Raw genomic sequence first — 14,309 nt, 5'->3', positions numbered from 1 at the left:
CAAGGACCTGATATGCTGTTGGATATAAAAGTAGATAAGACTTGATTTGTGAATTGAAGGGGCAGCGCCAATGGCAATGACTCTATTATAAGATGGAATGCGGTTCAGAGCAGTAACAGAAAAAGGCTTGAAGAGGCTCACTCCGTATGTGCTCAACCTGGGAGGATGAACCAGGCGTCCTTGCAGCCTTAGAAAGGGCATGGGATCTGTGTGGAAATACGGCCGGTGAGACTTTGGTGGGACATGAGACCCTTCAGGTCTCAGGAATGTGCTGGCCCAGGCCTCCACTTGCCTGTGTGGGATAATGATCTGAGGTCTACTCACAGGGCCGGAGGGGAATTAGGGCTGAATAGATATGTCTAGGCCTGTGGGGTTGAACAGGCCAGGGACGGGCTTATTGGGGTTCAGGGTCTCCTGAATTAAAGGTGGCAAGTTTCAGCTTCCCTTCTCAACTTGCCCCTGGGGGTGATTCCCACGCTCATAAAGGGAATTAATAACTTTCTCCTGCCTTTCATGTTGTCGGGAGGCCTGTGTCTGCCCTATAAAAGGCAGGAACACTAACAGGTCTCTGGGGTGAGATCTGGTGTCCTTCAGTCCCTCCACTTCCCCTGGCACTGCCCACAGAGCAGAGGCATGGCGAGCCGGTCCTACCGCATCAGCTCTGGCTACGGGGTCAGGAATTTTAGCTCCTGCTCTGCCATCATGCCCAAGCTGGGGGCTCACAGCTGTGCCAGTGCCGTGGCCTACCGAGGGGGCAGCCCTGGGGGCCCCGGCTACAGGCGCCTCGGGGGCTTTGGCAGCCGGAGTCTGTGTGCAGTGGGGTCCCCGCGGATCGCAGTGAGTTGTGTGCGCCCCCTACGCAGTGGGGGAAACTTTGGCTACAGAGCAGGGGGCCTTTGTGGGCCCAGCCCGCCCTGCATCACCACTGTCACAGTCAATGAGAGCCTCCTCACGCCCCTCAACCTGGAGATCGACCCCAACGCGCAGTGCGTGAAGCATGAGGAGAAGGAGCAGATCAAGTGTCTCAACAACAAGTTCGCTGCCTTCATCGACAAGGTGGGTCTGTGGGTTGTCCCCTGGGCAATGGCTTAGGAAGGGGCAAGGGACTTGGAACCCAATGACTGGCTGGGCTCACATTCTCGGGGTCCCAGACCTGCTACTGATGAGCATGTAGCCTCGAGAACGTGGCTGAATCAGGATCTCAGTTTCCACATGTTGCCCCGAGAGTCAAAATTGCAATAATGGATGAGAAACCACTGGCCAGAATAGGCAGGTGTATTGCTGCTATTACCCTGCTCAGCAAGAGTGAATATGTGTCTGGGCCCCATCCTCTGGATCTTGGCCATCACACAGTGAGGGGTGGATGGGGTGGGCGCCGCTGTGTAGGCTAGCGTCTGACCCATCCCCAGCAGGGAGAGGGGCCAGAAGCTCCTTTCCTGTAGGGACATCCTCGGAAGGCTGGGAGTTCCTAGGACTTCTGCTCCAGGGGCCCTCCCCGACACAACGCTTCCATAGATGAACGACAGTGAGTTGAGAAACTTCAGGGCTGCCCAGGAGGGGCTGTTGAATTGCATTTTCCCGATGTTGCAGTTTCAGAGCTCTCCTTGTGGCTGGATACACAGCTTCGGTTTCCTTTGCCCCAGTGACACCCCTTCTGGGAGCCTGAAATCTGATCTTTGGGGGAGAACAGCCCCTGGAGTCCCCAGGAGGAAGGGCTCCTCTTCCAGGGCTGAGTGGTGTGCACACCCAACACTAGAAGGTGCACACCGGCTGCTGTGGGTGGGTGCTTTGCTCTCAGACAAGCACCATCAGCAATAGGCATATCTGCAAGGGAAGGTGCTGTGCATCCATTCTTAGCATGCTCCTGGCTGTCCCTCCCATCAGCACACAGAAGCTGACCCTGGGGCCATGCAGGTTGTTCACTGCACAGGGACACCCACTAACACGGTTGAGGGGGAGGTTGAAATCCAGCCCTTGCTCTGTTCGCCAGGCTGTGTGCCCGGGAGGGGCTGCATCTGCCTGGAGGGGCACCTTTTCCTAATTTGCTCAAAAGCACAGTGAGGACCCTGAACACGCAGACTTGAAAGGGATCTTTGCATGTGGCCCTTTGGGCACCACCCAGGTATACCGCTCTCTGTTGGGGAGGGTCAATCCCTTCCCTGGGGTTGCTGACAGCCACTCGCCTCCTTCCAGCGTTCTTCCTTCAGGATGAACTCCAAGTGTGCAAAGTGCATCGCTGTGGTGGGTTTAAGCCTGCAGAGCAGGCAGGCCCGAGAGCTGCCCTCCCAACCTGGGCCTACACATGGAGACCCAAGGCAGATGCCTTTTGGATAGTCGGGATTTGGGTTCCTTTTCATTGAGAGTTGCTTTACACCAGCTTGTTCTCCCAGAAGTTTAGGACTTGAGAGGAGAACCTAGTTTAGGGCTGGCAGTTGCACGGTGCCTGGTGAATGAAGCCAAGCTGAGAGGTGTGCCACCTACAGGGGCAGCTGCTGCCTTTCACTCCAAACACAGGCCCAGCATTACCCAAGCATCCAGTTCGTCAAGGTCAGGGAAATCCAGATTCTTGCCTGAAGTCACTCAATTATTAAATATTAGCAGCTAATCAGATTTTTGTAAAACAGCGTGCAGCCAAATAGCACATGCCCTGGGCCAGATAGGGCCTGAGGGCTGCCCATGTAAATTGCTGATGTTTCTCATTGCCTCAGTTTACCATGAGGCTCAGAGAGAATGAGGCACTGTGGCTTGGTTGGCGGCGGAAGTGGGCAGTGAGAGATCTCCTAACTTCTGGTCCAGGGTTCCCCCTCCAGGCTCCTGCACTCCAGAGTCAGAGTGAGGGAGGGTCATGGTGAGTGCATTTAAAAACCACTGCCAGAAGAAAAAGGAACCCTCGTGCACTGCTGGTGGGAGTGCAGACTGGTGCAGCCACTGTGGAACACAGTATGGAGCTTCCTCAAAAAATTAAATGTGGACCTGCCATTTGACCCAGTAATCCCACTTCTAGGAATGTATCCCAAGAAATCAGAAACACCAATCAGAAAGGACATATGCATCCCTATGTTGATAGCAACACAATTTACAATAGCTAAGATTTGGAGACAGCCTAAGTGCTCATCAGCAGATGAGTGGATTAAAAAACTGGTAAATCTACACAATGGGATACTACGCTGCTGTAAAAAAGAAAGAACTTTTACCATTCGCAACAGCATGGATGAACATGGAGAACATTATGCTAAGCGAAATAAGCCAGTCGGAGAAAGATAAATATCACATGATCTCACTCATTTGTGGACTATAATGAACAACATACACTGATGAACAAAAATAGATCCAGAGACAGAGAAGCATCAAACAGACCGCCAAACTTCAGAGGGAAGGCAGGGGAAGGAGTGGGGGAGGTAAGAGATCAACCAAAGGACTTGTATGCATGCATATAAGCATAACCAGTGGTCACAGACACTAGGGGTGTAAGGGCATGTGCTGGGGGGTGGGGGTGGCCAGGGAGAGGTTAATGGGGGGAAAAGGAGACATATGTAATACTATATGTAATTCTCTAACAATAAAGAATTAAAAAAATAAAAATTACTGCCATAAAAATGCCCACAAACTTAGCATCTTAAAACAATATACATTTATCTCATGAGGCTGAAATCAAGCTGCCAGGAGAGTTGCATTTCTTTCTGGAGGCCCTTTTCCAGGGACATCCAGGTTTCTGGCAGAACTGAGTTCCGTGTGGTGATCAGACTGAGGTCCCTGTTCCCTTGCTGGCTGATTGACAGGCAGGTGTTCTCAGTTTCTAGGGGCTGCCCATATTCCTAGTCTCATAGACCTTTCTCCATCTTTAAAGTTGGTGATAGTGGTCACGTGCTTCTCATTTCTCCTGTTTGAACTCTCTCTTCTGCCTCCTTCTTCTGGGCATCTCTCTTAATCTTCCTCTTCCACTTTGAAAGGCAACTACTGTGGGAGCCACCTGGATAATTTAGGATAAGCTCCTGATCTTCGGTCTGTAACCTTAATTGCATCTGCAGGATCCCTCTTACCATGTAATGCAACATATTTATAGGTTCCAGGGATTAGGGAGTGGCCATCTTTGAGGGGCCATTTTTTACCTACTACATGTGGTTTGTGGTATTTTTTCAGGATCAGATGTTATTTTATTCTGTGCAGAATAAACAAATCACGAATAAATTGTGTGCTCTTCTTTCTGGGATGTGGGGGGAGGGGAAGTTATTTGGGGAACAATTGTGAACTGTACTTTCAGACTTTGTAAATGATTTGGTCTTTGGGGGAAGGTCACAGCTGCTACAGGTCAGGGGCCATCCCAAAGGGCAGAGAGAGTTCTGGGGGACCAGAAACCTCCCTAGACTTCCCACTGAGTCTCTTTTCTTCACCCTCGACAACAGGTGCGCTTCCTGGAGCAGCAGAACAAGCTGCTGGAGACCAAGTGGCAGTTCTACCAGAACCGCAAGTGCTGCGAGAGCAACCTGGAGCCGCTGTTCAATGGCTACATGGAGATGTTGAGGCGGGGGGCCGAGTGTGTGCAGGCCGACAGCGGGAGGCTGGCCTCAGAGCTCAACCACGTGCAGGAGGTGCTGGAGGGCTACAAGAAGAGGTAAGCATGACAGGGCCAGGGGTGGTTATAGGAATGGGGTAGGTCTTGGCTGGGTCAATACAACTATCCTGGAGGCAGACATGGTTGAAGTTCGGGGTCCTTTCAGGCTACCAATCAGATGGTTTGCATTATCAGTCTGCTCCATCTTGTCTGGGCTCCCAGCTCCTGCAGCGTATCTTGGAGACCTAGCAACAATCTGGAGGGAAGGGGTGCTCCCAGCCGGGAGGGATGGGGCACACGCCCAGGGCACAGACTGACCCAGAGATGGAGAGAGAGCAAATGAAACAGGAGGACCATGGTCAATAGGGCTGGAAAGCAGAACATGGGAACAGCAGTCGGCACCAGGATGGGTGGAAAGGAAACATCCTGGAAGAGAATTCTTGAAAATGATCAGGCCGATGCCACTAAGGATATCTGATGAAATTGGATACTTCTTTTATTGATGCTGCAGATAAATCATTAGGCTTTTGTTATGCAAGGCTCTACAATGCAAATGTCCAGGTAAATCTTATTTTAACCTGACTTGTTTAGTTTGGCCATTATCTAGTTTTACTCGCTGGATCACTTAACTTGCCGCACTTCATCTGGTAGACACGGACAGACTGAAAGGTGATTTTGACATAATCAGCTCTGGTCATTTTAATTGGAATTCTGGTCTTGGAAGGTCAGGTTTTACCATCAGATGGACCCAGCAATGGGTCTTCACTTCCTTTGGGACGATGCAAATGCAGACACAATTCTGTTTGCAGGTGCCAAAGTTTGTCTTCTACTCTAGGAGTGTGTGGGCCAGTAATCACAGAGCTCAGAGTTTATAGGAGCCTAATTGCCTGTAATTACAAAGTTGTGAAAACCGTGCTCTGGGAATGCTGGTCTCCCTTGTTGGCTCGGGCAGGGCTGCTCCAGGGATAAGTCCTCACGGGCAAGAAAGAACCACAGGCTGGTGGAGGAGGACTGTAGAAATGCCCCCAGCAGTCTGGGCAGAGCGGGTTGCTCCCAGTATTTCAAGTCCTTGGATGTTGGGGGAGGGGGAAAGGAACGTCATGGGAATGGCTTTCATGGGTCTTTATGTTTTGTATAATTTTTGGGTTGTAGGGCTCCTTGTAGCAACTGTCATCATTTATCCCACAAATGTACTGAGTGCCTTACTGCCGACCAGGCAATTGAACCCAAGCTGCAGGCGGAGTAAATGGCTTGCCTGAGGTTTTGCAGGGACCTCACTTCCAAGCTTGGACCAGAAACCAGGGACTTGGACTCCATGTTCAGTGTCCTCTGGTGGGTTCTTTCTGGCTGGGAAATAGAAATCCAGAGAGGCTAGCCTCTTCTCCCAAGGCACCCAGAAAGTCAAGGGCAGAAGCAGGGAGTCTTGAAAACCTAGGGTTCACTAGCCGGCCACAGCCCTCACCTCTGCTCTCTCTCCTCAGGTATGAAGAAGAGGTGGTCCTCAGGGCCACGGCTGAGAATGAGTTTGTGGTGCTGAAGAAGGTGAGTGACTCTTTCCGTACAGCAAGCAGCTAACTCTTGGATGGTGGGTCTATGAGACTGGGCATCTTGCCAAGGTCATGCCAATCCCGCTGGGGTGGCGAGGCACTCAAGTCCCTTGGCCAATGGAGGCTGGTCTGGCTTTGGAAGTCTCTTGGCCCCCATGCAGGAATCCAGACTGTATTGACCAGGCTTCTTAAAAAGAAAACCTCATCATACTGCTGTCTGACTTTTGGTAAACTCCCTGGTTAGCTGAAATGGTCACTTTTAAATCCATTTCACTCTCATGTAGACATTGCCTCCCAGTGGGTTCTCAGCTTGCTAGTGGTTTTGTGAGCTGTGGCAATGGCAGATGATGACATAACAGAAGAAAAACTGCTAATGATCTCCCTTTGATTTTAAGTTGGTGAGTTGAAGTGAACACTTACATAGTTTCATAAATAATGTGCTCACCAGCCACCTTATCTGTGAGTAATCACAGAATAGAGAGAAGGCTGGTAAAAATCTGCCACGGAGGCATGACCTTGGTCTCAGACAGTAAGGTCAGCTACTTGGGGGTTGGGTGTTGCCTGACTTAGGTGCCAAGGATGACCTACTGGGGAGGTGCACCCATGGCTCTGTGGCCACCTCAGGGTCATGCTCCGGGGCCAGTTTGGCTCAGTGGCAGTAGCCTGCGGTTTTGGGTTTTAATCTTAGGCTATTTGCTTAATCAAAACCCCCAATTCTGGAGGAAATAAAAAGTCTGTAGGGGCAGACTTCTCTTCACTTCCTATCCCTTGTGGTCTCACTGATGTTTATGTGAAGGGAGGTAAAGGCAGTGGCAGATAACAAAGGCCCTGTTCCCAGGACCCTGAAAGTGGCTTGTAATTGCAGGTTGGATGAGCAGGGGCAGGGGATGGGCCAGGAGGTGGTATCAGGGCCCATGGTAGAGTGCAGTGTCCAAGGGCACTGAGTGACTCATGCCCACTCTCTCCTGTCTTCTCCACCAGGACATAGACAGCGCCTATCTGCGCAAGGCGGACCTGGAGGCCAATGTGGAGGCGCTGAAGGAGGAGATGCACTTCCTGCAGGCTCTCTATGAGGAGGTGAGTCTCCCCATCTCCGGAAGAGCAATTGAGAGAAGAGACAGAAGGGTTTCCCTGGGGTGTGGCCTGTCCTGGTTCCTTGGTTCTAGGGAAAGTTGTCCATTCCTTACTTGTCTAGGATCTCAACATCCTTTCCTTTTGTGACTGAGGCCTCCTTTCAAAATGACAATGGATGATGGCCTTCCTTTAAAATGATTAGAAAGACTATATAATTCATTGCCTGTCCACACAGCACAACATGAAGTAGAGATTTGATAATAGAGCTCTCTCTCTATATAATAATTATTATTATAGATACTCAGGACTCTAAATCTGGCCATTATCTGGTTGGCTGGATTTATACATAGAGCTACCACTGATCTGGAGAGCTTAGGCTTCAGACATAGTAATTCAGTTTATTCCTGACCTTAGAAATCTGCCCCTGTTGATCTCAGCATTGATGGAATTCCACCTTACTCACTGCCTTGAGGCTATGGTGCAGTCTCCAGCCTTTTCCTCTTAAAACTACACTTCAGCCCTGGCCGGTTTGGCTCACTGGATAGAGTGTCGGCCTGGGGACTGAAGGGTCCCAGGTTCGATTTCGGTCAAGGGCATGTACCTTGGTTACGGGGTGTGCAGGAGGCAGCTGATCGATGCTCCTCTCTCATTGATGTTTCTAACTCTCTATCTCTCTCCCTTCCTCTCTGTAAAAAAATCAATAAAATATATTTTTAAAAAAACTACACTTAACATTTTTCTGACTTGTCAGAAGTTTTCTAATTTATTTCTAAAATTTCCAAGTTGGGACTGTGCTTTTGATTACTTGCAGAAGTAGGAATGGGAAGGGGATTTGGAGCTGAGGGCCCGGTCTATTGTCTCCTACAGGAAATCTATGTCCTTCAGTCACAAATCTCTGACACTTCGGTGGTGGTCAAGATGGACAACAGTCGGGAACTCAACATGGACTCAGTTGTGGCCGAGATCAAGGCTCAGTATGACGACGTGGCCAGCCGCAGCCGGGCCGAGGCCGAGTCCTGGTACCAAAGCAAGGTAAACTGGAGGACTGGGCTGCCCTACAAACCATGACCCTGGAGCTTCTCTGGGAAATGCACCCAGGCACTCAGAGGGGCTGTAGCTGCGGTTCCAGGTTCAGAGCTGGGAAGGAGGTGGGCTGTTGCAGAAGACTAGGCTAGCTACTCTGGGCTGGGTGGGATCAGTGACCTCCCAGCACACCCTCCAGCCACCTGGTGATTGGTAGTTTCCACGTGTTTGTCTCCTGACCTGCAGTGTGAGGAGATGAAGGCCACAGTGACCCAGCAGGGCGAGAACCTCCGCAGAACCAAGGATGAGCTCAACGATCTGAACCGCATGATCCAGAGGCTGACAGCAGAGGTGGAGAATGCCAAGCAGCAGGTGGGAGACACTGAGAACTCAGCACACCTGCCGCTTCTGATCTGCTTTCTGCTTTCCTTCTACCTCAAGGGGCTCCTGCTATCTTTGGAGAGGCTTGTATTTTAACCACCTGCATCTGAAGGACACACAGTGCACAAAACATTGTAGGAAGAGGATTGATCTATCTATTTAAAAAAATTTCTTTTTATTGATTTCAGAGAGGAAGGGAGAGGGGGAGAGATAGAAACACAATGATGGGAGAGATCATTAATTGGCTGCCTCCTGTATGCCTCCCACTGGGGACTGAGCCCTCAATCCCTGCTAATTGGAATTTAAATTTTCACTTCTCTGGTTAACTAGTGACATTGAATGTCTCCTTATACACTTACTAATCATTTAAAATTCTCCTGCTAAGAATTGTCTATTCATATCATCTACCCATTTTTTCTATGGAAACTTCTGTCTTCTTGGCGATTTGCATTATTCTTTTGCCCAGATTGTAACCCTTAATCAGTTACACATGCTGCAATTAGTCTTCTCTCAATCTGTCATGTGTCTGTTTGCTTTGTTCTGGTGTCCTTTACTGAAAAAAAAAACTTTAACTTGGATGTGACCAAATCCATCACCTCTTACCTTATGGGTTATACTTATGAAAGTTTGAGGTCATAGATGTATCCTCTTACGTTTTGTCCTCTGCTAGTTGTATAGTTTTACCCCTCACATTTAGGTCTTTAATCCATCTGGATTTTATTTTTTTTTGTATATACAGGAAGTAGGGTTTTAATTAAAATTATCTACATACACTGTAGCAATAAACTATATCACGTAATCTATTCTTTACCCACGGGCTTGTGCTACCACCTCTATCGTAACGCTGAGTTCCCGCATATACCTGGCTCAGTTCTGGTCCTCACCCTTCTGTAGGCTGTTCTCATCCTCTGTGTAAGATGTATCACAAGTAATTTGTTACTCTTAATAGCTGAGGTAATAAAATATGGGAATGGTTTACTTTTCAGAAGTGAAATTAGAGAAGAATACTTGCATTCTGATATGCTTTTAAAAATATTTATTTTATTGTGGTATGAACAGGATGAGATCAACCCTTTTTAACAAATATGTAAGTGTATAACATACTGTCATAAACTAAGGTAGGATGTTGTACAGTGGATCTCCAGAGCTTACTCATCCTTCTTAACTGAAATTTTATGTCTGAGCATTAGTGACTCCTCATTCTCCCACCCATCCCCAGTCCTGGCAACTACCATTCACTCTTTGATTCTGAATTTGACTATTTTAGATACTTCATAAACTAGTAAGTAGAACCATGCAGTGTTTGTCTTTATGTGTCTGGCTTGTTATACTTAGCACAATGTCCTCAAGTTTCATCCATCTTGCTGCATATTGCAGGATTTCCCTTTTTTTTTTTTTTTAAATAAAGGCTTAATGGCATCCATTTTATATAAGTACCTTATTTTCTTTATCCATTCATCTCTCCATGGACAAGTGGGTTGTCTTCACATCTTGGCTATTGTGAATAGTGCTGTGATGAACACGGGAGTGCTAATAACTCTTTGAGATCCTGATTTTAATTCTTTTGGGTAGATACCCAGAAGTGGAATTGCTGGATCATACGGTAGTTCTATTTTTAATTTATTGAGGAACCTCCATACTATTTTCATAGCAGCTGCCCCATTTTGCATTCCCACTAATGGTGTGCAAGGGGTTCCAATTTCTCCACATCCTCACTAACACTTGCCTTGTTTTTTTTAATAATAGCCATCCTGACAGGTGTGAGGTGATCCTCATAGTTTGATTTGCATTTCTATGATAAGTGGGGTTTTTTGTTGTTGTTTTTGTTTTGTTTTTTATACACCTGATGGCCATTTGTGTTTTCTTTGGAGAAATGTCTATTCAGGTCCTTAACCCATTTTTGCAACTGGGTAATTAGGTTGATTTGTGTTGTGTGTTTTTTTTTTTTTTTTTTTTTTTTTTTTTGAGTGATGAGTTGTAGGAGTTCCTTCTGCTTTCTTAGGTGGGTTGAGGAAGAAGCTGTAGTTAGTGTGCTGGGCATTGTAAATGGGAACTTCTTTCAGCATGCTGATCTCAAAGAATGAGACCTGCACAGTGGTCTCTGAAAACCTGGGGTTGGCACTAACTAATTGGGTAGCTTAGGGCAAGTCACAGCCTCTCTGAGTCTCATAATGAGTTTCTGCATAATGGAATAGCAAGGCCTATTCTGACAAGCTGACAGAGTAACTAAAGGTCAAATAAGATAACAACTGTGAAAGTGCCTTGTAAACTAATGACAGTAAACACATATAAGATAATATCACTAATTATCAGTCCTATTTCAGTGTTAACATTTCCTCCCGCTAATGGCTCTCCATGGATTTGAGTTTTACAATAAAGTGGTACAAAAATAAAGGAAGAAAGCTCCAAATGGCTATTATTTCCCTTCCTGGCTAATTAAAAATTTGTCCATTTTGAATGGAGGCAAAATAGGATGACCAAGGTGTGGGAGACCCACCAGGGTCCCCACAGCCTGCACCCTTCTCAAACTCTTTCCCTCCTCTCCTTCCCCCAGCGCCGCAAGCTGGAGGCCGCTGTGGCCCAAGCGGAGCAGCAGGGCGAGGCGGCCGTCAATGATGCCCGCTGCAAGCTGGCCGAGCTGGAGGCCGCCCTGCAGAAGGCCAAGCAGGACATGGCCTGCCTGCTCAAGGAGTACCAGGAGGTGATGAACTCCAAGCTGGGCCTGGATGTGGAGATCGCCACTTATCGCAAACTGCTGGAGGGGGAGGAGAGCCGGTGAGTATGGGCTCGGGGTCACTTCACATCTCCACTCAGGCTGGGAGAGTGCCTCACTAGACTACAATCTGCCAGGCCGCTCAAACAGGGAAATACTCTAGAGATCATGGGGTCCAGACACTTCCCCACTTTAAAAATAGAGAAACTGAGGCCCAAAGAGGGGAAAGGCTGGTCCAAGACCACAGCTACTTAGTGGTTATGCTAAAATGGTACCAGGCTGTGCTGACTTTGAACCAAGAATTGGGGGCAGGTGAAGTCTGCATGGGAGGGAGCAATGTGGCTTTACACTGGGATGGTGCATGGGCCTCTAGCCTTGAGGTGGTCACATCATTACTGCCTCTTAGCTGGGTCCACTGGAGGGAAGAACAGGCTGCACTGGGGAGGAGAATATACAAGGTTAAGATCACAGGCTGTGAGCCAGATCTCCTGGGTTCAAATCCCAGCTCTGACACTTACTAGCTATGAACCCCCAGGCCTCATCTGTAAAACAGGTCATCATAAAACCCACCACTTAAGGCTGTTGCATGGATTAAGTGAGTTAATAGGACATAGTAAGCACAAGTAGTGCTGGTTATTAGAATAAGAATATCTCTATCCAGGGTAGCCAGGCAGGGCTGCACCCACACAGAGGCTCCTTATTAACATGGTCAGTGTTAGAAATCTGACAGGAGTGGCACCCAAGGCAGCTGGCCACGCTGCTGGATTTGCACCGTGCTTGACCCCAGCAGGTAAACTTTTCTGTCCGTTTCCTCGGCACTTTGGGTGAAGCCACTAGAGCTACCTCCTCCTTTGCACCGTTAACACAACCCATTCACCAGCATTCCGTGGAGCACTTGGCATTTGCAGAGTGACACTTTCATTACGATAATAATCATTAATGTATTAGGTGTCAATAACTCAATCATATTATGAATAAGGTGCTGCTTCCCAACACACAAGATTTTAAAAGGTGGTTTAGTGTATTCTTTGCATATTGAGGCCATTGACCTTTTAATAGACCTGTCCTTTAGGGATCCCAGGGAGCAGTGCCAACACTGGTGCTGTCTGCAGTGGGTGGGCAGCATGCCCCCAGTCCCTGCTTCAGGATGGATAATAGGTCTGCTGCAAGGGCAGGGAGCTCAGTTCTAATGCTCACTCTTTCCTCTCCCCTGCAGGCTGTGTGAAGGCATGAGCTCAGTCAACATCTGTAAGTTGGGGTTGTGTGTGGGCATGGTTCTTTTGGGTGTCAATAGTCTTAATATTAGGTTGCAGCTAAATAGTGACTGAACCTCTGTCTGTGGGGCACAGGGAACGGTGGTAGTAGCTGAGGTCTCTGGGATCTGGACAAATTGATGGTCCAAAATATTTGAACCATACATGGATCTATCTGGAACATCTGTTTGGTTCTACAAAAATAGCCTAAGTCTTGCAATTAAGCACAGAATACTCTTCAAGTGGTACAATGTTTTAATTAGAAGAAACACTAGATGTCTATTCTGATTATTTGGAGCCACTACAGGCAATTCTCAAATCTTTCTGTTTAATAATCCAATGTGTACATAGAACCTAGTCTAGGTGTCTATCTGTTCTCCTAATCTTTCCAACAACCATCTTTCTAGATGATTCCTCCACTGTGATCCATCAGATTTTGCTCAAAAATTGAATAAACACATTTCAACATTAGTCTGGTTCAAGTAGAGTTAGGTGTCCAATTTGCTAACGGAATTCCTTCAAAAAGCAAATGGCAGTGGGTTTAAAAGATTCATGTTGTTGGTCCCTTGGAGTGTGAAGAGAGTTAATTATTGGTTCCAAAAAATTTTTGGGTCACACCATGTCTGGGATAAGAGAATTCTGATCTGGTGTCTCCATCCACAGGTGTGAGCCGTTCCCAGGGTGGTGTGGTCTGCGGAGACCTCAGTGCCACCCTCCCTCAAGGCCTGGGGGGCATGGCCCTCAGCAGCAGCGCCCTCTGCCCATCCTCTGTAGCAGGGGCATGTTCCAGCGCCAGATCTGTGCGGTTTGCATAGCCGGGGGTGGGGGCTGGGACTTTGGATGGACTAGGTCTGATAGGGGCAAGGGTGGGGAGCAGGAGGGGGAAATCTTTTTTCTCTCTGGCCCAAATGTCAGTTTGGTAATTTCCCCTGACTGGGAACCCAGACTAACTCTCTAGTTTCTTTCCTATCAGAGTTGAGATTTACTCTGAGTGCAAATCCTGGGTTTGGCATTAGTACCATTTCCATTGATTCCTTCCTCTTTGTGGTCCAGGAAAGGGACTTATAGGCTTTTTGATATAAACTGCTTAGTCACTTTCTCCCCCCGCCCCCACTACCCCACCCCAACTAACTTCAGGTTAGCAGACATTTCCTAAGTACTGACCATGTACCAGGCCCTCTGGGAAGGGAGCCAGGTAGAGGGATGGCAGTGTGTGGGCAGCCACTGGGCTTTGCCCTTGATAAGGGACTGTGCATGTCTCCTCAGTGTTGAGGGGCCCATGGCGGGAGAGCAACTGGGGCTCTGGGAGACCCTCATTTGATCTGAGAGATTGTATGTTCCTAGAGTGTTCTCCAACTATTCATATGTCAGGATGGAAAGATGGGCTGAGGCTAATTGGCTGAGATTTTTATTGTTGGTGGTTTGGATTTTATTGTATTTGGGTGATTCATGTTATGGTTCCTTCTGTCTTTTAATGTGTGTGATTAAACGTGGAAGGCTAAAGGCTTTCTGCTAGTAACCATGTTAATATCTTTCTTCTTACTCTCCTCCCTTCCCCACATTCCAGATTGTTTTCGTGTTTCTTCAAGTGTGGTCCTCAGACCACAACCTATATCAGGGTCCGAGGGGGTCGGGGGAGGTAGAGATGAGCCCAGAACTCTGAATTAAACATGTTCCCAGGTGACTCCTGTAAGAACCAAAGTTGAGTACTGCTGGTTCATGTGGGCCGAGGGAATAGAGGTCAGGTCATTCTGACTGTGGAGGTG

At 48.0% G+C, this 14,309-nt stretch overlaps 1 protein-coding gene across 1 annotated transcript; it reads left to right on the top strand.

The window, feature by feature from the left end:
- The first annotated feature begins 633 nt into the window (after positions 1–633).
- LOC139006425 (keratin, type II cuticular Hb5-like) lies at positions 634–13,358 on the top strand. Its single transcript, XM_070408804.1, has 9 exons — positions 634–1,056; positions 4,404–4,612; positions 6,034–6,094; positions 7,081–7,176; positions 8,041–8,205; positions 8,443–8,568; positions 11,132–11,352; positions 12,507–12,538; positions 13,207–13,358. The coding sequence occupies exons 1-9, from the start codon at positions 634–636 to the stop codon at positions 13,356–13,358; spliced, it is 1,485 nt and encodes a 494-aa protein (XP_070264905.1).
- Positions 13,359–14,309: the final 951 nt, after the last annotated feature.

Source organism: Myotis yumanensis, unplaced genomic scaffold (genome assembly GCF_028538775.1).
Source record: "Myotis yumanensis isolate MYYU_CA2020_CCGP unplaced genomic scaffold, mMyoYum1.0.hap1 SCAF_3, whole genome shotgun sequence".
NCBI lineage: Eukaryota > Metazoa > Chordata > Mammalia > Chiroptera > Vespertilionidae > Myotis > Myotis yumanensis.
Note: the sequence above shows the minus strand (reverse complement) of the source record. Positions and strands in the feature narration are given on the sequence as shown.

What these genes read in the sequence shown, in the direction of transcription:
- LOC139006425 (XM_070408804.1), top strand. Translation starts at nt 634, where the DNA reads ATGGCGAGCCGGTCCTACCGCATCAGCTCTGGCTACGGGGTCAGGAAT. An exon ending in AGTCCTGGTACCAAAGCAAG is followed by an intron (nt 8,206 to 8,442) that starts GTAAACTGGAGG and finishes CCTGACCTGCAG; the next exon opens with TGTGAGGAGATGAAGGCCAC. An exon ending in CTGGAGGGGGAGGAGAGCCG is followed by an intron (nt 11,353 to 12,506) that starts GTGAGTATGGGC and finishes TCTCCCCTGCAG; the next exon opens with GCTGTGTGAAGGCATGAGCT.